This window comes from Saccoglossus kowalevskii, chromosome 21 (assembly GCF_978046115.1).
Source record: "Saccoglossus kowalevskii chromosome 21, keSacKowa6.1, whole genome shotgun sequence".
Taxonomy (NCBI): domain Eukaryota; kingdom Metazoa; phylum Hemichordata; class Enteropneusta; family Harrimaniidae; genus Saccoglossus; species Saccoglossus kowalevskii.
The window spans coordinates 27302001-27324839 of NC_140661.1; the positions used below are offsets into that span (position 1 = coordinate 27302001).

Here is a 22839-nt window from a genome sequence, read left to right on the forward strand (position 1 = left end):
ATGTGTATAGATTTGTGTCTAAAACTAATATTTTTGAATGTATTTATGGGAATCGATAACATTATATGTATGAAAATCTTCATTTTCGCTGTTAAAGTGCGAAGGCCGTCGCACCGCGTCCTGTTCGACATGGAACTCATAGCGACGCACACAACGCGTGTAAAATACATTGTTTACATGAATTTCGAACACGCGCGACGACCTCCTCCCTTTAAAGAATGCATAGTCTATGTGGATTCAGCAGCATATTTGTCTCGTTAAACTTTGTAAGAAAAATCCACAAAGCTAGGGACTTATAACTTTGAAATCTACATCATCGGAAATGCGTATCAGTTGTTGCCAGGTTATCAACCAATCGCCTCATGAATACTTACACTATCAAAGGACCACTGCCTCTTACATATTCATGAGTGTTCTGACGTCACGAGTATGGCATATACATCATTAGTATGTATTTAAAGCAGAGAGAAGTTAGAACGATAATCATTTTGTCATTAACGATAGAAGAGTTGATACCTACATCAAGAAAAAATACGCAACTTGGCTGAACAATCAGAACTTTGAAGACAATTTGTGTTCAGCATAGAAAACGTGCTACACGTTCCTACTCTGTTTATATTTGCACGGGTTTGACAACTCAATGATGTCTTTTGATTTAGGCTTCGACTATGAAGCGGAATCTGAGAAAAATGTAGCGCTAATAACAGAGGACATGGCTAGCCGAAAAATGAGTCTTGACGATACGACCAACCATACATCAAACAGATATGGCGAGAATTTGGCGAAGCTACGCGGATACAGAAGAGATCACTCTGGTCCCGATAGACCTGACTTTAGTACAATATATGCCAGAGGTAAGAATAATGTTATCATAGATATATTCCTAATTTTATTTTGAAATAGGAAGTCGTTCTTGTCATATCATTACTGACTCATAATACCATAGTCCAAATACCCCGTGTTTCTAAAATTATAAAATAATTAATGTACTATACGATAAGCCAGCTTCATGCCCATCACAAAGTGAAAAGCGCGACAGAAAGGGTTTGTGTACCTGCTACGACATTCCCTTAGCTCCAAAGCAATGCTGATCGAATGCACCTCCTTGTGAGAATATACTGATGAACGGTGCATTGTTCACGTTATATTCACATCTACGTTGTTTCGAAATCAATTCTACTAAGGTTGTTTATTTGCAAAAAAAAAATACAATATATATACATATGAAGGTAACGCAGCAATCAGTTCACACTGAGCGATCACGAATACAGAGCTATAGATATAACGTACACTGCACTGCTAATGAAGGAATGATTGGAATTCAGACAATACGAGGGTGAATAGTTGAATTCAAAGGCACGGCAATATAATATATAATACATATATTTCATTTTTTGAAATAATATTAGAATACTCGTCTGTATGCTGCGCGTAGAGCGACTCAGTTTAAATACACACGCCAATACGGCATAACGATACAATCGAATGAATAAACATTGATAAAAGAGTCAGGCACGGAAATTCCCTACATGACGTCGTAATCTGTATGTCACAGAAAAGTGATGTATTTTGCAAATGAATAGCAGAACCGCAAGCAGCTGTGAATTCGTGATATTTTGGCATTTCCAGTAACCACTCAAGTGAACATGAAATGAAGAAACGACTGCACATTAGTCTATTGTGCAAGTTTCACTTATTTGGACTACTTTTCTCAGGCAGCCATTTATAATAGAACATAAAAAATCCCCAGAATAGCCATTAGAACCAGAATCAACTATTAGATTATAAAACATATTTCTTGTGATGTAAAACGTGATAAAATCATAAATTACCATGGTGATGACGCACACTTCAAGGATTGGGAATTCTGTAGACACAATACGTGGTATATAAACCTTCGAATTTATAACATAAATTTTGATTTGTCAGTTATCGACATTTTATTAGAGTCCACAATTGGTTTGATTCCCTGAAATAACTGTTCGGTTTGATAGGATTAGAAGACACACAATACATTTCGTGACATTCCTAACTAATGTATGACAAATTCTCGACTTCGAATGGTAAAACAGTAGTTGAATAATTAATAATGCGATGACAATCACGTGTTTAAGTTATTACTTCACATTCCCCATTACGTAAGACACATGTTAGTGGTCTGCACCGTAGCGAAATAACTACCATATGCTATCCACATGTCATGATCAGTGTGATCAACGCGTTCAGCCGCCGCAGGAAATGTATATTGCATTGTTTAATGGAGTACAAACGTTAAGAGAATACAGTAATTGAATTGAATGAACGGCAATGCACAAAGAACAGTGAAAGAAAGCGAGTAAATCAAGTGTTATTTCCACGATTGCTTTGTTTGTTTTAACGGTTATTGGCTTCGCACGTTCGATAGTACTTGTGGATTCTATTGCAAGTGGTTTGTAACGAGAATGATAAAAAGAAGCGATCGAACGTTATTTGTCATTTCGCTGTGCGGGTTGTTTAATGGTAATTGCAGTCTGACTTGAATGTGTTCAGCGATGTGAAATAGTATAACGTCGTATGGTGACCTTATTTTTTACAAAAGAAAACTCAGAGTTCGATGACTATGCTTCTGTTAATTTTCATGATGTTACGTGAATCACAAAATAATTTTTTTCGAACATATTTAATCATTTCAAATCACTCGTTTAATTGACTTGAAATCGACATACACATGAATTACGAACAAAACGCTTTGTACGTATTTGTCCTTGCCTACTAATCGAAAATAATATTGTTTCTAGCCTTGATGCTAAAAATCGACCGGTTTTCATTTGTATGAATATTATTGGTGAAGCTTTGCACGAAATATCACACTAGTTTTATGACGTGCATTCATATACTTCATTCAATATTTTACACGAGTAACATTAAGACTCAATCTAAAATCTGACAACGTTTTAAAGCCTATATTCCTGGAATATACCTCTCTATGCATTCATTGCTTTTCCCTGGTGCGCAGTGATTGAGATCGTGTAATTTCACTGACACACAGATACACATTAAAAACCATAATGTTTTGTAACGGAAATTGACTCTGGTGAGAAGTTTACAGGTCTTTAGCTTCACACATATAAAACTAACAAAAAATCAACTGACGATGCCATAGCTGATACAATTCATTATAACTATTAGAACATTCATATATTATATTTGAGTGCACACACCCTTGAAGGTTTTTTTTTTCATAGAAAAAACGAGTAAGTTGCATGTAAGATGTATGACTCCCCGCGTGTTTCTCTTTTATTACTTCATTATACATTTTCCGTTGCCAGGTAGCAGCATTAATTGGGTAGAAATAAATCGCACTTAGCGAAGATGTCAAAAAGAAATTCAAAAAAGGAATCCGACAATTTTAAATTATTTGGCGTTTATGCGGTAAAATATTAAAATGTATCTTAGCACGATATAATGCTGTGTTCATCCGCAACAGTATTTTTACCACTGCAATATTAAGCAGGATATGGAATGGTAGCCGGAACTCAACACATACAAAGTTCTATCTATCGAATACTAATTTACTACCATTCAAATATGTACTGTTCACTATAGCGCATTTTCCGCATCTCAATTATAATTAAGCGTTGTCTTGGTTACCGTATCACAAATTACTCAGCAATAAACGCAAAACAGTTGTCGTATTGTGTGCATACCTCGTAGTCGAATCGAACGCGATGATAGACCTACGCAATTTTGTAATCGTATTCAGCGCCACACTATAATTCCCGTTTATCAAACGTCGACATGGTACAAGTAATTTAAACGTGTCAAAATGTAAATAACATATATTAATGTACTCATTAATTGATTAAGGCGGCGTGTTTGGTTACCTTGAAAACAGTTAACTATGTGAAGACCGATCGTCGTTGCGTAATATACAGAGACAGTTACATTAGTTGATTACACTTGTCAAGAATTAGTATAAATTGATCAATGCGGTTATTTTAAAAATAGTAATTGCTGCCGGATTTTACATAGTCTTAGCCTAAGGTTATATAATGTGTCCATGTCACGCGAGAACTAATACTATCAGCTCGCGAGTTATTATTTTAGTGGATGAGTCTTGTCACATATCGAAAACGGATCATAAACGGATGTAGCAAATAAGCGATTTCCTCTCGTTGACTGTGTATTAATGAACATCCGACGAAACAAACCTTCAAATTCCGTTACATCATTATTTATTGTTTAAGCGCATTGAAATTTTATTTAGATTTATAATAGATTGAATATTATGCTAAATATGGTATGTCAGACATGCCAATGTAAAATTTAGCCATAGCCATGTACAGTGTGGACAGTACCATTTTATTTTATTTTATTATGTTATTTTATTTATTTTATTTTATTTTATTTTATTTTGCCATACAAAGGTTATTTCGGCCTAATGTTAAATGGGATAATTGATATTTTGACTATTAGCCATTTGGACGCCAATCTGAAAATCATTTTTGTCACCTTTTATGAAATAAACCGATAAATTATTTTTCATGTAAAATTAAAAATTATAGAAAATACATAAAGCAGCTGACGACACTTTATTTGCATGTGGTCTGTGTACACGTCATTAAGTAGATGTAGTACAATATAATAAACATTTCTAATTTAATATTATCACTTCAATGTTTCGAGTTGTTTAAAATGACGTTGATTTTTATTTATTTTTCCGATGAGGCAGCTGCAAACGAACGTGTGACAATACAACAACTTTGTGTGATCAGTTTAGACACATAAGGTAACATCACCTGAAGGGACATCAGAAATTAATTGCTTTCAGGGACAGATACAACTCGTTCCGGAAACAATCGCCAGTTGCACTCGTTATTATCGGAAATCATTTATCGCAGAGCTGTCTATAAAGAGAACATCCGCCAACAACTGATCAGAATAATTAGTATCCTCGTTATTGGGCCGGTGTGTTCCAGGAAATGTAGCCGCTGGCGTGCAGAATGTAATGAACACACGGTTGAAGGTATATCAAACAACGTTCTTGAATCCTTCCAAGCACGAATCAATTCTTGTTTACCAAATAGAATAAGGTTTCGTATTGAAATTTTAGAATATACATATGATTGAACAGTTTTTGAGATGCTTGAAATTACCTTATACAAGAATGTTATTATTTCTCAGTGTTACTTTAATACTGTAATTTCTGAAATGTTTATACTAATTATTATATAGTTTTGCTGATTACAATTCGTAACAAATATCGTATACATATAGTTGCTACGAGGAATTACACAGCTATTTTAGTGAACGACTGAATAAATGAATCAGAATAGTCGACACATAAATATCAACTATCACAGTTCCGTTAGTAGCTACATGGTGCCGGTTACTATTAGATTCTTACATAAAATGCTTTGTATGAATCCAGTAGAGTTACAAATTTGACGTCGTTCAGGAAGGAAATACCAACGATAAGAACCTTCACACCACATTCTTGAAATTAGTTACATTTGTAAAAGAAAGTAATCAATAGTTATATAGACGATGACAAATGATTAGCATATGCTTGGGTGTTGAGTAAATATGAAGCTAATTACAAACTTGTGCCTGATTGGTTAAACGCCCCCCCCCCCAAATCTAAATCAGCTTGTTTGTTGACATTCGATGTATCAAATTCTGCTTTGTATATATGCTTCGAGTCAATGTGGATTTTTGATATTTTCCTACGTTGAGAATTCCAAAAAAAAGTTGACAACATATGTCAGATAAATGAAGAAAGAACAGACTGTAATATAATGTAATCGTTTACCTGTTATGAATACAATCATTTTGAATGGAAACTCGTAATATTTAATACTGAACAAGCGCACATCCTCATTATATTGGACACTGGCAGAATCATTGTCAATACTCAATAAATTAACGTTCACGCTTTGTTATTATCTACACTAAAGTATATAAATGAAATGTATATAAATGTTCTGATTTATAAAATATATGCTAATTTATTGTTTAGTTATTCAATAAAACAAAACTGTCACACTTGTATTTCCCACTAAAGCACGTTTAAGAATGATTGTCTTTGTCGCTGTCTCGCTAGCGTGTCCTAGCTGTCAAGATTATGTCAACACCTGGCTTTTATGATCATATCAAATCGTCGTTGAATGCTGTTTTATGAGTTGCATAAATTTTCAAAAAGATACGATCGCTCTGCGAGCAGGTGCCAGATGGATTTACTATTCTCCTAGGAAGGAACTGATGATATTCCCGAAAGCTGTAGATAATCTTTAGAAAAGAAGGATTGCGATTAAACAGACAGTAGCTATTTACTTGATAGTCCAACTTACAATTCAGTGCACACACACTGAATTGACAAGTACTCAGTAATATACACAGAATTTGTGAATGTTAAATAATAATATATTTGCTTGCATAAGTTATACATGTTTGGCATTGGAACCGATTACATGTGAGTCGTTCACAGTTTTGCTATCAGGGTTAGAGCAACCTATACCTTGCAATACATTACATATAATTCCTTTAGTTGCTGTACCGAATAAAACGCGATTGTGCACGCAGAGATAGCATGGTGATTTACCGAGGGGTTCACGACTTGCATGGACATAATGTTAATGATTCGCCGAATTGACAACATATACCACCAATCATGATCGAAGTGAGTAATTAGAATTTTCATGATTCGTCCAACCGATTAAAAATAAGTAACACACTTTATTTACAGTGAAGGCAAAATAAACAGCTACCCACTATCACTCGATGGATTATTTTTAATAGATGCAAGACCTGTATTCAAATTATAGTATGTGCAATTCAGTACAGTTAAATACCCGCATACAACTAAATGAGACAAGTCAAAAAGTAAACTTCCACTGTAACTCAAACGTTGTATCAAGATTAAGACAGATTTAGTCAAGGTGCAACATGTGGATTTGATGAAGAGATGAAGTTCTTTCTCAACTATCAAAAACGTTGGCAAAATGAGGAGGTTCGAATTCACAACACCAACCTTAGTAGTAAAAGCCTTCAAGTTATTGCATACCGAGAGGGCTTTGCAATGCCACGTGGAATGCATTGCATTAGTAATGAGCGAATGACAGAGCATATTATAGACTTTTATATTCATGTAAATCAAACTTAGTTAATCACTAAGCAGTATGATTGCTGAATCTTTTGATATTTTCGCTGTGGTTTAAGTCAGAAGTTCTAAATTCTAACGACCACTCGTTGTAGCTGTCAGCTGTAAGCAATCCCTCAGTGTGTCGATTGCTGTATTACGCCTGGCCATGCCATTTTGTTCATAGCTACTGCCATTTGATTTTTTTATATTTTATATTTGTATATTCACACAACATTTCTCATCACATTCCAGAGCTTTTACCACAAGGTTCCAGCGAACTGACTGGAAAGTTCCTAAAAGAAGTTGTCGATCAGTTAATTGAGTACATCAAACAAGAACAGATTCCTGAAACAAAGGTACTCGATTTTCACCAGCCACATGAACTCAGAGAAAAACTGCAGCTGGATATTACAGATAAACCAGTAACACTGGAACAGCTACTGACAGACTGCCAGGAAACATTAATGTACTGTGTTAAAACAGGTGAGAGTTATAATTCATTCGTATAAAAAGTTCTCATCTCGCCAATTTTTTTTCGAAAATCCGCACAGACTATCTGTAGACCTGTATATGTTTGCATAGCATTCACATCTTAGGTTGTCCATGCGTCGAAACCATTACAAATAACTACAGACCTTTAGTTAATGCCCGGAAGGTCAACAAGGCGACGGCGATTAAAAATAAGGGATAATCTTTTGTAGCACTAATGGAATTATGATGTCACCAATGTCTTAATTCCCGAGACACAAGCCTGCCTTAGATAGCACTCATAATAAGTGAACTGATTTGAATGAGAAAAAAATAATGTGGGGCTTAGATTTTCAGTCTATTGAATCGGTCCCTTTATGTTGGAGTCATCTGAGTTGATAGGAGAATAAATATAATGATACACATGTGGATTCAAGTACAATGCTCAAGAATACAGCCATTTGTAATAAATTTGTAAGAAGCTTTTCTTTTATTCTGAGCTTCCACTGGCGGTATGCACGCACGGGGATTACTGGGGTGTTGCTATCCCGTCGGCTGTGTATAGCGAGCTTGCACTGCTCATTTCAGTTATTTTAGCTGTTATATGTAGCTCAAGGTTGCGTCGTGTAGCTGGGTATCCTAGCACGAATGATTAACAAATCAACAATGTCCCCTGTGTGAGAAAAAAATGAAAGCTGTGATTATGACAAACAGCAGAACACTGCACAGTGAAATGAATATGTCAGTGTTGTCTTGTGCAAGCTGAGATGTGCATTGGTTAAAAACATCAAAACGTACATCAAATTCTCTACACCCAAGGGACTGCTCGTTTCTTTATTAAAATGAAGCAGAGAGGGATGTATTATAGACGAGGCAAGACATGTGTTGACCGGGGTGTTTCGATATACGAAGTAACAAACAAACTATTTTTTATTATTGCAGGAATTCGTTCAATTATCTCGTCACACTGTCGGGCATATTGTTTGAGCTGCAATCAAAATGGTACATAGCTCACGGTGATATTGATTGCAACTTTTCTACTGCGCCCTGGAGTGTTCTGGGGTATTGAATTCAGATTTTATTTAATATATTCACTCATCTGCATAGAACAAATCGATTTCAACTGGAAAGAAAAACGATCTAGCTTCGGGCAAAGCAATCACGTGAATGATTCGTTATTCTATTATAGTTACTTTGTTTGAAGTTGTAATATTTGTCTGTCGTCACTAACTGTGTTTTTCAATCAAATCTAAACAGATTGTCCATCTTATGTCATCTTTCTGTGATCTACAGGAACGAATATTCTAAACAAATTACGTTGCACGAGAGATTCGAACCATCATTGTTACTTGCCTGCAGGTCTGGCATGATATTCTTAACGACCCGATATCCGTAAATATGCAAAAAATGAAGAATATAAATGCTAAGCATCAATATTCCATGTGATTAAATTGAGCTACACACTATAAAATAATGGTATAACAAAAACGCACGTTGACGCACTGGCACGGCCAGAAAGAATGTGACACCTGACAGTCATTTTGTGAATTTGTAAAATTACAAAATTTGTATGGCAACCCTGTGTTGTATCTGTATAGGGAACGAATGCCAATTTTAGTGTCGATAATGGTGCTGCTTCTTAAAGCCATATAAAATATAACTGATCTAAACACACTCGGTAAATCTATACATATAGTGCTCCAAATACGTACATACTAGTGTATTGATTATAAATATATACAATTCAGAAAAGTTCAATGACACAAACAAATTTACATCATTTTCGAATATCTCGTGTTTGTGTAGTGAGCTAAAACATTCAACCTAAATTACATGTATATATTAGTAACATGTTACTATGGTATGGTTGGTTATACGTCGCTGATTATGACAACTTGTATTTGCACCTCCCATGAGTATTAATTTCGCATTCCAAACAAGTATTGCCATGATAAGAATGACGAATTCCCTGGTTTATAAGAAGCGCATTGATTACCATCTTGGTTCGTGGGTCGATGCCATCGATCTACGTTGTCAGCTAGTCACGAACTGAGAGAATACGTTGATACAATGCGATCTCAATATTCTAGCAATGTTGTTTTCATTTATGTATGAAAATATTGTCATATGCTTCCCATTCAATGCTATATTATACTAACCAAGTTCGCGTGCAATTATATATTAATACCAGATAGTATTGAATCGTTGTAAATCTATCGTGAGATTTAGAAAACTGTCAAACTTATTCGGATGTAAGAATAAATATATCTTTCAACAAACCGACAACTGAATCTCCCAATAGAATACGTGTCAGCTACACCATTGCAGCAACTGGAAAATGTTTGTTGTGGGATAATCAAAACCATCATCATAATTTCAATATATGTACAGTACGGAACGAATCAGTAGTTCAGGTTCTCCACAGATTTAAACAATCAGAGTCACGCTAATGGAATCGTTCATTATTTTGTTTTTTTTCAACAGGCCATCCTCGTTTCTTTAATCAATTATCAAGTGGCTTAGATATCGTGTCGTTGGCGGGTGAATGGTTAACGGCAGCTGTCAACACTAACATGTACGTACACGGGAGTAAATATAATCAGGACATATTCGTTTCTGAACAATTACTCTGTCCTTTTAGCCATCAATGTTAAACGCTATTACATCCGCAACATCACCCGCATATGATAAATACTTACATAGTTCATTTCAACGGTGCTAGTACAAGCCAAAGTCCCAGAATACACTTGACTGATTGTTTTTTTTTCTCTTCAAATCTGCGCCTGTCTCTGCGCATAATTCAGTTCCTTCATACTGGAAAACTTTGTGCTACAATGACAGACACCAATTGTTGTGGCTTCTCATCAGCAAGAATGCAAATCGCTGTTCATTTTCCGGATAACTGAATCAGAATTGATAACGGTCATTTATCTAGCTGTCGGCTATCCAAAAATAGATTGCGAACTTCCTGGTTATATTTGTTGTCATTTTAATTGAAATATGAGATAGCATAAAGTGGAAGGATATCGATTATTCACGGTGAGACTACTAATGCACAGGGAATGATACTCTTTTACCAATACCATGTGTTGATTTTCTACTCATATCTTTTCCTTGTAGATTTACTTACGAAATAGCACCTGTGTTTACGCTAATGGAACGGGTCATTTTAAAGAAAATGAGAGATTTAATCGGTTTTGAAGATGGTGATGGAATATTTGCTCCAGGTAAATAAGACACTGGATATATACTGGACAGTTGAAGTATTTATATTCGTTCATTGTATTAGAACGGAAGCCAATGTTATTCATAGTGTTTTAATGGACTGCTTTGACATGTATAAAAAGACGGCACGCTTCTATTGAAATTATATCCGTTGAAACGCGTCCTGAAAAACGTGTCAATAATTTAGCGGGGTTTTGTCTAAATATAAATGTTACATATATGTGAACCGTAGATTGGACAAAACACTTACTGGTTTGAATTGTTCTAGAATGTGGAGTAGTGTTGAACAGAAGTAATACATTGTGCATTCATTGTCGTGTTCTTTATATTATATATACATTATTACATGTGCGGATATCCTCACTATACGAAATGATTGTAGACGTATTTTGGAATGATTTGTATGAACAAAATGCAAATTAATTGGTCATGATTCGTGGGTGTATTCTAACACATGTGTTCGTGATGCATTATGGGCATGCCTATTACATATATAAAATTATACACAGTGCAAAATACAGACAGAGGACAGTGTAAGAATCTCCAAGTGTATGCATAATCACCAACTGACATTCCTCGATTTCACACACCACTGATCATAATGTAGGTATAGGAGATTGGAGGGCTCTTGTCTACCATGGGAAATTGATAATAATATGAGCATACACGATAATACAATCTATACTCGGGGCGAAGTTACGTCACAGAACGTTCTACGTTGCTAAGACGCGCACCACTGTACCGCGTATTTGTATAAGCTCTGTTTACGCTGCTGTGGAATGGCCAAGAACCGGTGAAATCAGCTGAAGTCATGACAACAGCATAAACTCAACTATGAGATAATTTTGAACAACCAAATTTATATATATTGTACATGTAGGGGAAATCTTATTACACTGTTCAAGGGGAGTCTAAACAACTAGCCCAAGATACAGTTTTTAAAGAGTTTTCAATCGTTGTTGTCACTGGTGATGGTTACCAGGCGGTATAAATGCCCGGATGTTTCCGGTAATATCTTTATTTTTTATTGTGACCCTCTTTGTGCTGATTAGTCAGCGCTATACTTTCGTACATTTGCCAAATACAAATGTAATTATAAACTCTTTGTAGTCCTGAAAGTCTATATTTCTCTGTGATATCACGTTTCAACGTGATTATCAATGCGTAACGTACACGTGACCTCTGATATTCACCAAGCATACATAAGAATGTGTAAACTACGCGTATATATACGATTCGTAGATTCGTAGTCCACGAAGAAACGTTCAGAAGTAGTACAGCAAATTAACTGAGGTAGAAAATACTTTCATGGCAAACTGGAGAATCTACTCGAATTGCTAGTTCATTCGAAGTGTCACGCATGATAAGCGATAATACACTTAGACAAGGATTGTCATTAATTGGCGTATATATTGAACAAACCAAATCTCTATAATTGTGTTTTACTCGCTGTCGTCAATGCTACGACAGTCCCGTCACGTCATCAACTAATACACACTTGTAATGAATATCACCGTCTGTCATTTGGTTTTCTTACCGAATCTCGCCATTATTGCTTCACTAAATCATCCTAATTCAGATCTTTTTATTCGTTGCGATTCACAAAGTAGGCTATTTCACGTTGCGTTACACGATTTCAAGAACAATTACGGAGGCGCATAATAACGAAAACGTGACAATACGTAGATTTGCTTAAAAAGAGACTTGTCTGAGTGGCGCTCGTATTTGTCCTAACAGCTATCTCTTCTCATACTCACTCATTATACGAACATCTTCATTCTTATCGATGTGTCAATCACGCAGTGGATCTCTATTACTTGTCGGTTTTCCATAGTGTAAGCCCCGGGTTGGAATCTATCTTTAATCGGTCTGCGTTTAATGGCGACTCTGGTCCGCTGACTAGACCACGGTGTTATCGCGACCTTCTTATAGTAAATCACATTACTTAATACGATTACTTAGTAATAACTATAATTTGTACAGACCAACACCAAGGGACATGCTCTAATGGGATAGGATTAGTTTCTTCTAGTAATTATAGGGAACTGATTGTATCTTATGATTATTTCTCCCAAGGTGGTGCTATCTCTAATTTATATGCCGTGAACGCAGCTCGCCATAAACTAGCACCTGACTGTAAAACCAAAGGAATGCAGTCTGTTTCACGACTAGTTATGTTTGCATCAGAACACGTAAGTATTGACACGTGACATATGATATTCAAATGTAATTCATGAATGTTCAGTAGACATAAATGTTTGCCATGGAGCATGGCTGCGCATGCGTGCGCCGCATTGATGACGTCAGTTGGAAACTACCTCGGTGGTATATTTGCCAACTTTGGTCGGTGGTACCATTAACAGCCCGAAGGATATTAGTAGATTTTATTCCATGATGACGCCATTTATTTGTCTAAAGACTTTTATTTCAATTATCAAATGAAGGTAATGAAGCGAGAGAATACGTATCAACGGAATGCTAAGCGAAAGATGAGAACTGTCTCGCTTCAATATACGATTTACTGTGCGAGCATTATTAAAAGCCACGTACTGTTTGTATCCATCTATGTATAACCCATCACGGTTAATGATATCATTTCTAATGCATGTACGTGCAGCTACCGTAGTTACTTGAGTATTCACACCACATTTCATTGCTACTTTCATAGAGTCATTACTCATTACGAGGAGCTGCGGCGGTACTGGGTATCGGAACAGATAACGTGATTCCCGTACGTTGTGATCAAAGGTAATAATACAATCGATAACTGAAAGGGGGAGGTGTGAAGTGAGGCGAATGGTTTAAATAATTGATCTTCAGCTCTTCCGGCAACACTCATTGTTCTTCACTAGAAATATCATCACAAGACTTTTTATTTCATCTGAAACGTTTTTTTTTTAGTTGAACATCTCCGTGTCTATGCTGTCCATCTCCCTGGAGTAACTTGTTTTATTCGATCCCATTAGTAATACATGGTTTGCTTCATTAAACATTATACATGAAATTGATTTCTATCAGCAGACAAGAATATTCCTGGCTGTCAACTGTTTCACCACTTTAAAACGTATACACACTCTATGTATCTGTTCATATATACCCGAATAAAATGTAAACCGCACACACAAGTTCCAGAGATGATTAACTCACTTTAAATTGCTTCTTTATCACGCAGGGGTAAAATGATGCCATCGGATCTTGAAAGCAAAGTACAACAAACCAAAGCTCGAGTAAGTCAACGCATCAATCGATATCGAGCGAAAAATTACTTCTGATTATATATTGTAGTACTTGGAATGCATAAATGTTGTTGTAATGCAAATTGTGTTTAAAATTATTTTGTGTGCTATTATCTAATTTTAGCCACGTCTCAGCTTAGCTTACAATTTAACTAACTCGTGCATGTATAACAGTGGTTAACCATTGAACAGTGAAATGTTGAAACACGTAGTATGCTCAATTTGGATTGTTCATGTTAACATATTTGTAGTGCATTCCCTCTTTACATTAAATATAAAGATGTTCTTTCGTTACCGATGTTAAACGTAGCATGTTCAATGAGCGGGGGTAAAAGTACACGAGAGAGTGAGGCAGCGCTTCACGATATATCGAACACCGAATACGGCCAGTGACATATAATAACGCTAATGCTAGTGCCGGGAACTATGTTAGGATCCAAGTGTTTAATTTCATTTACTGCTTTCGTTGTAGGGAGACACGCCTTTCTTTGTGAGTGCAACTGCCGGAACAACTGTATTAGGCGCATTCGATCCGCTTAACGCAATAGCCGATATATGCGATCAGTACAATATATGGATGCACGTTGACGTAAGTACCGTAATATCCCCTGACAAATTACATTCATACGCACTAAACGTTGCCGCCAGTATTTACCAAAGGAAATTCTCGCTTTATTGGTTTGATATGTTTCGTGTACTCAAATGACAATAATCGTTAAGGAGAGTGGGAGCATGTCAAAATGACGGCGCCAAGTGAATAATATTCCTTGTATATTACACAACTAATTTATTGCGTTATTACACGTATGCTGCCCTTGGAGACACTGAGACGCAATCGATTGAAGTTGAACCGATGTTGTTAATATAAAACTTGTCGACTTAATATACTCAATAATCGGGCAATTCATCATCGTGTATGTCTATTTTTCTACAGGCTGCATGGGGCGGAGGAGCTCTTCTTTCAAAGAAACACAGATCTCTACTTGAAGGAGTTCACAGGTGGGGTTTTAAATATTATAAAAATAAATAGAAGGCACTCGCCCGAACCTCAGTACCTTCTCGAACTTTCCATGGTTGACATACGAACGGATACAAGTTGTCAAAACACATATAGTACAACATAAGACATATATACACTATATATAGTGAACAATCATACAATGTGATATACATTCGTATTATTTTCCTCTACAGGGCGGACTCAGTTACATGGAATCCACACAAACTTATGGGAGCTCTACTTCAGTGTTCTGCACTCCTGTTAAAACACGATGTAAGTATTTATTGATAGACATTTCAAAGTCAATACTACGTTTATCAATATAATGTCCATACATAACAGGTTTTATCGTTATAAGATGTTACCACATACATCAATCGGTGTTGTCTACAGATATCTAAAAATGTAATTTATTTGCATAATTACTAAGCATCAACTATACATTCTCAAAAATAATTCGATTCCAGGGTATTCTTGAAAGCTGCAACGAGTTGAAGGCGAGGTATTTGTTCCAACAGGATAAAAACTACGATTTGTCATATGACACCGGCGACAAAGCAATACAATGTGGTCGGCATGTTGACGTGTTCAAATTATGGCTGATGTGGAAAGGAAAGGTGAGTAACCTGTGGCAGTGCAAGTTGTTCAGTTTCCTGTCAGAGTAGTTCGCTGATACGACGCAGTTAGGTTTATAGTATTATAAATGGTGTGTACACTTTGTTGGAATACCTAAACCCACAGTAGGTGAAATATATGCCAAATTAACCTTGCTATGAAATGTATATATACAAAGGTATATATATAAACAAACATAGTAAACTAAAACACCACTGTGTTTTGGTGAGAAAAAAACCAAACATAATTTTTATGCGCAAACAATAACATCAGACGCGGACCCTATCGTAGTTTTTGTTCCTCAAATTTTGAGCAATTTCAATTTAACATCTCAAATTGTTTGTGTAGGCGTTTCAATTGTTTTTCTACTACGTAATAAGAATCGAATCATTACACTTCAGTTGTATTTTTAAAAAATGATAACTAACACATATCTCTGTAAAGTTGACTAAATTAACAATTGTGGACTCCTTTCACAAGGTCTTGCTATTTAGAATTAAATTTAAAGAACGAAAATTGGAACTGGTCGAAAATGTGATTATTTTCTCTTCTTATTTCTGGGGTTTTAGGGTATTGCCCCAGGACACGTGTATCACGTTACCATGTTCTCGCTAACAGATCTGAATAATTCATATCATGTGAACATCATTAGCATAACGTAGGTCATTGGCACATATTGACAAGTGAAGCAGAATAAATTGATGGGTTGAGAAATATAAAATCGGAACCAAGCAGCGAACCCCGCTGCGAAATACACTAATACCGTGATCACATCGGTTTTGCTCTGAGAAACACAGAAAAGTTATTTGTTTACCACATATATATCAGTACACACGTAAAAATGCGCCGATTTGAACATCCTCAATAAACAACTCGTTAATTCAATCCACTTCATTGATTTATTTTTTTGCAGGGAAGCATCGGATTAGAAACCCAGATCAATTTAGTGTACGACCTTGCAAAGTAAGTAGAATGGATTTACCAATTATTTCAATTAGATAGTATTGACATTGAAACCTAATACAATTTAACATTAGCTGAATCAAATACAGGAGTGGTTGTTAATGGCATTTGTGGTTCTGGCTGTATTGATTCCAAAATAAATAGTCATCGACTGTTCGAAATTCGAATTTTAACGGCAATTTCATCGGGCTAACATGTATGTGTCATTTTGGGGGTTAGCCGTGGGTCTAGGTGTATATACTATAGTAGAAAGTATGGGAACCGGATTTCGGTATGCAAATAACACTCAATGATAATGCATCAGCAACGAACTCACGATGTTCAACAACCAGCATACATATAGTGTTATTCTGTTGTTTGCCGTTATACTAGTATTACAGAAAGATGTGCGATATGAAGTGTGATTATCAACTACATGATGGCAAGAAGGCAGATTCGCGTTCATAATAACTGCCAGTCATAGGTTTATTCAAGTTAAAGTAATAAAAGGGGATTGTGGAGCCTTGACATCAAACCCTATGGCCTAGCTTTTTTCACGTTCACTTGGACACTAGTCTGCAATCGATGGGAGGTTTAGTAGAATTTCCTGCGTCTGTCTTCGATTTAGAAAACATGGCAATCAATGAATCGATACAAAAAAACTTGTTGAAAGCGAACAACTAAGAATCGATAAGCGTACCAATGAATGTAGTGCAATTAAAACAGGAAAATCGCGATATTGAATAGCAAAATTCACTGTTTATTTTACAGATATTTCTACGAGAAAATCAGAGATAGGGAAGGATTTGAAATGGTATTGGAAGAGGTAAGCTTTTGTCATTTTAAGTTAACAAGCACTTTTGAAATGGTGCAATAAATGTGTATACGTGGATTATACGGTTTGCAATTTGTTGTCCATCATTGTTTTACTCCCAGAAAATTAATTTCTAGATACGTCGGTTTAATAAAGCGTTTCACGTTAAATTACCTATCACCTCAAAATCGCTAATTCCAACAGTTAAAGCGACTTTGTTATCACGCAGCGCCCTGTTAGATATGGGTTCCTTGCAATCGATGTATACGCTGTTTGCATGGGATTAGAACGCGCGCTCCGTGGCGACTGTGACACATTATCAGGCATTATCATGTTCTTTTAATTGCAGCCCGAGTTTACAAATATTTGTTTCTGGTACGTCCCCCCACGGATGCGATTGATGAAGGATGCAGCAGAGAAGAAGCAGCGGCTGAATCAAGTAAGTAATCAACGTCTCTATGCGACAAAGCAACGCCAGGAAAGCGCATATTTGTTCTTCTTATATATAATCGATTCAGGTCCGAAGTCGTCATAACAGAAACCCACACTTGCCGTTTTAATTGGGAACGGTTCGGAGAATAACTAAGCAAAAAATCAATTCTTAATTGTGAATGTGTTATTTACATATATATCTGAAATATATATTATCAATTGCATATTCAGTTAGACGCATCGTCAAAGGCGAATTTCTGAAAGCCGCACCTTTCAACAGAGATAACAAATGCACGTTTATGAGTGGTGCTCCATGGAAATACTAGGAGCAGACACTCAGAGAAAAGTGTGTTTTATCAATTTTATCATACCTGGGGAGTTCATAATGAAGTGTTCCGTGAAGCAGATTTTATATCCGTTCAGAGAAATAGACTAAATTGCAATTTTATTATTTGCAAGTTAAGTAACATGACGCATAGCATTGATTGAGAGACAATATAACATCGTCGCCCATTCGTGGTGAGGTCGCAAGGGCACAGGTGGGCGATAAACAAGAATATTCAAGCCGTCGTCTAATTGCCACTACAATCTCCTTTTGGCACTCTACATGCGATCTAGGAGAATATACACGATTTAATTATGGTTTGTTTGCTTTCCCGCAGGTTGCTCCAATAATCAAAGCTCGTATGATGGAGTGTGGTAGCACAATGGTTGGGTACCAACCGCTAGATGATAAAGTTAACTTTTTTCGCTTAGTTGTGTCGAACGCTGCTGTCCGACGATCTGATCTTGATTTTCTTATCCAAGAAATTGAACGACTGGGGAAGGACATATGATCGTCTGATGTCATGAAATAACTCCTGCATACACTAACAGTTAACACTGGCGCAGGTCTACGCCATTATGCTCCTAGAATTAGCCACCATATATCCATCTGCGCGTACAGTTTCTCATAAATGTGGTTGAACATGTGTCAAATAATCAATTGCCATAGTAGATGCATATTACGTCAGATGTTAACTAATAAATAATTATTTCATTTGCTCATTTATTTATTAAAAATACAATGACTCGCCAAATCCCACTGAAATATAAAACAGCAATACTGTTTGTTGGACATTTTCATAGAACTGCTTTTACTATAGTACTGAATGTACATTATCTGTCGGTATAGTCTGCTGCAAGACAATATGAGACAAAATGTAATTATTCTCATCACGTAGCACATTGATCATTAAATTCGACCCCCATTTATGATGCCCACAGGTGTTGAAATCAGTTTCTATTCACCGTATCACACTCAGATAGTGAATACAAAAAATCAGTTTAACCAATGCTACTACCAGGAATGAGCACAATACCTAAGATACATCATGTCAATTAGGTGATCATTAATGACGCGACACAAATACTTCATTTAAACTCGGCGTGCATCGCTAAAAAGTTCCTTGCAAACCGATCCACAAATGTATGTTTTTTACATGCCTTATAACAACCGCAGTATGTCATTTATAGTTGATATTGCCAAATGATTCCACGATAAGAAACTAACAGGACAATAGCCACAAGATTACGTATAGTTTTTGTTTATAGCGATACTGAAATAGTGCAATAAAGATACAAGTAAAATATTATTGAAGTAATCACATGTTACAACTGTCAGAAAGCAATACTTGAATGTATATATCTATATATAAATTTATGAAAACCCAATTGAAAAACGTAGTGTGTATGAAATGTATGTACATGTATTTCAGGTGAAATTAACTCGCAACATTTACATGTAAGAAACCGGGACATTTTAAATTCCTCGCTTTTTATAAACAAGATTTATTGGGTGTATAGAATTTTCTGCTTGATTGGGTGTATTAAAGCTTAGTACATGCTTTGTCGACTCGTAAGAGACAAAGTTAGTCATATGTTACATGAAATTGAACATGGTGTGTTTGCGTTCAAACGTGAAGCTATATATTCATGCTAACATGAAACAGCATTCGTTCGAGTGCTACAAGTTTAGTATTTCGAGAGACCTGGCTAAATATTATTTAAAAAAATTGGGGCGATTGCATCGAGCACACTGTTAAAACAAAATGAAATTTGTTCCTCTTATGCTAGCAGCGCACAATTATAGAGATGGCATAATATCTCCAGGTACTGTTACTCACGAAATGGCGACCATTCATTAAAATAGAAACATAATCTTTGTTTGGAAAACTACGCCGGTGACCTCCTGTTTAAGTCCAGGAGCACAATTTCTTAAAAATAAATTCCGTGTATTTTTATCAATGTGCGGGTGGGGATCCTAAATAATTTGTTAATATAGTGAGGACTTCTAAGTACATTTAGTTTCTTTGGAAAATAATAACATCTATATATTTGTGCTCATGTGTGAAGGCGACAATGATAACCACTACATATAATATCTTACTCGAGTATCGAGTCGAAAACTTAATATCAGCCGGATACGTTTTATGAAGGAACAGACTTGTCAGTTTGAGCTCAGTCTGTCAATCTGCTACGGCGTATACGACCATCTAATCAGCGTTGTTTTGTTGCATTTCAGGAAATGAATGAATTTAATGAAAATTGAATGAATATAATGTGAAAAGAATGTTGAACTGATATGATAGGTCACGCTTTTCTGATTCGTATACCTGTACAATATCTATAATTAAGCATGGATATGACACGTTAATTTCGGTTTTTTAGTTGTTTGTAATAATAAAAAAATGAAATGCTGCAAATTTGTTTTACTTTAATATCTTCAAATCTGTATGTTTTTAAGTAATTCAACCTGGTTATTCTTCTTCACTGTAGAAGTATAACTGAAAACGTAAATTTGATTTTAACAGAGTGCCCTTTTTACCACTCCCATGATGTTACGTCCTCATTAAAAGACGCATTGGAGACTGCGTAACTCACATTAGTGCAATTACGAGAGTACGCCATATACGACAGCAAAGGTCATCCGACTGCGATGACGCACCCGATCACAAACTAACGGTCAGTCAAATTGCATGTCTGATACTTCACATAGGCTGACATGCTAATGAGAATCCATAGTCGAATAGTCTGGTTAGATCCCAGTTTGCAATAAATTTAACCTCTATTGAAAATAGCATCTAATCAAACACTATAATTAGGAAAGCATTGTTAGACCCGAATACCGATAAATATAATCAGTGCGACATTGTGAGCACAAAATGACAACGTACACTCACACTACATGTCTTTCCAATTTGAATTGTAAATACAGCCAGATATTCATTGTAAAAACGTTATTTTTGTAATCATTACAATATCTAGAAATGTCTAATGGAATGAAGACCCATGCGTGTTGTGTTATATGTACAAACTGTTAATCTAAACATATAATTTACATGATGCTGAATGTTGAAATATGAAATAAAATGAAATGTACAAGTCTAAACTGTCACGTGTCTGGTTATTTTCCTATTATCCATCCTACATTGTAGACTAAGTGAAGGCTATATTTAGCAGAAATATCCATTGTTTTCGCCTTCGTCACGTCACAAATATTGTTCATGGGATTATAATAACGAAAATTCATTAGTATATTACACAATCCATATGCTCTCGTAATACATTATTTGGCATCTACTCATTATACACTGTATCGTCTGCCTGCAGCAAACAAACAAACAAACAATGGCTCAGGATGCATCGCCCCTCCATAATCAAACTAAAACGCCTTGTGTCAGCAAAATTTTCCTCTTAAAATACTTTGGAAATAGTGTTTAAGAAAGTTTAGATTTCAGCATTTCTAAGGAGGAGCATGCCCCGGACCCCCTATTAAGGTCGCGTCTTCGGAGCGAGTTTAGTGAGCAGATCTCGCCCCTTCCCCAAGCAAAATTTGGTGACGCATCCTCTGCTGGCGATACGCATTAAGTTATTATAGTAAAGTTTAGTTACCGAAACTGGGGATATACTAAAAAGTAAAATGATTCCTCAAGAATTATTTGACTTCTGGTAAACTTAGCTCAGAAGTTTATTGTTCTCTTATGCAATTTACGTTGATTTCTGAATTTCTTTTGTTCAACGCATTTACAAAATAGTATGAGGTATCCTCGTAATAACCTTATTATTATTATAATACATCTTTTCCTTCCAAGAATACATCATGGGATATGCCCAAATCCAAAAAGTTTAGATCAGAATCAATGAACTTCTTTGTGTAGAGTCCTGCCCCAACCCTGGTGGCAGCCATGTTTGTTTTTATTATCACAGTACGCTTACGCGCGTAATCATTACGCGCATTTCCTAATATGGTAGGATGAAAGTACCCCGTAAAATACCGCAAAATTATGACACGCTGTTACGTACGGTGACAGATGTATAATAATACATAATATTACTATATATTTATTTCATTTTTTATTTTTGTGTAAGTTCAATTTTAATGATCCCCAGTGACTGGCAGAATGGTGTTAATTGTCAACGTTTACATTCTTGCAATGTGTACAATTGAAGATTGTGATATCCTGAAACGTAATGTATAATCAAACGCCACGAACACCGATGGCGCCATTCAGAAATCTTTTAAGGTAGAGATGCAGGTTTGTGGGCACTTTTTTTTTGCTTTTTATTATCCAAACAGTCTTGGCTACAGACTGTTAACATTGTGTAGAATTGTGAATAGTGGAACATACTCAAAAAAACGATTTTAAATATAGATAACAGGTGCAAACATTCTCTCTTTTGAATGCTTAGCAAGATTAAGCAAGGCTGTATATAAATAATAAAAAAGAAACATGGTAAAAAAAAGAAATGACGGGATCTCCATAATATGCACTGTATTTAACTTTTAATAAAACGATAATACATTTAAATTTGGAACTGTTACAGCCATTTTAATTATGAGCATTAGCAAACTTCGTACTGAGTGAATTGTTAGCTAGCTCCTAGACGCTTTGACCTTTTGTTTTGAAATTTTCACAAATGCTTGACAATGTGTTTATCTTAAAAC

At 35.8% G+C, this 22839-nt stretch overlaps 1 protein-coding gene across 1 annotated transcript; it reads left to right on the forward strand.

The window, feature by feature from the left end:
* Positions 1–514: 514 nt before the first annotated feature.
* LOC100313619 (glutamic acid decarboxylase) lies at positions 515–21282 on the forward strand. The gene is made up of 15 exons (XM_002740628.2): positions 515–854; positions 7373–7603; positions 10073–10163; positions 10709–10815; positions 12890–13005; positions 13482–13561; positions 13986–14040; positions 14522–14638; positions 14984–15048; positions 15244–15322; positions 15517–15666; positions 16578–16627; positions 17378–17432; positions 17770–17859; positions 18515–21282. Exons 1-15 carry the CDS (start codon positions 641–643, stop codon positions 18686–18688), a joined length of 1674 nt encoding a protein of 557 aa, XP_002740674.2. The 5' UTR covers positions 515–640; the 3' UTR covers positions 18689–21282.
* Positions 21283–22839: the final 1557 nt, after the last annotated feature.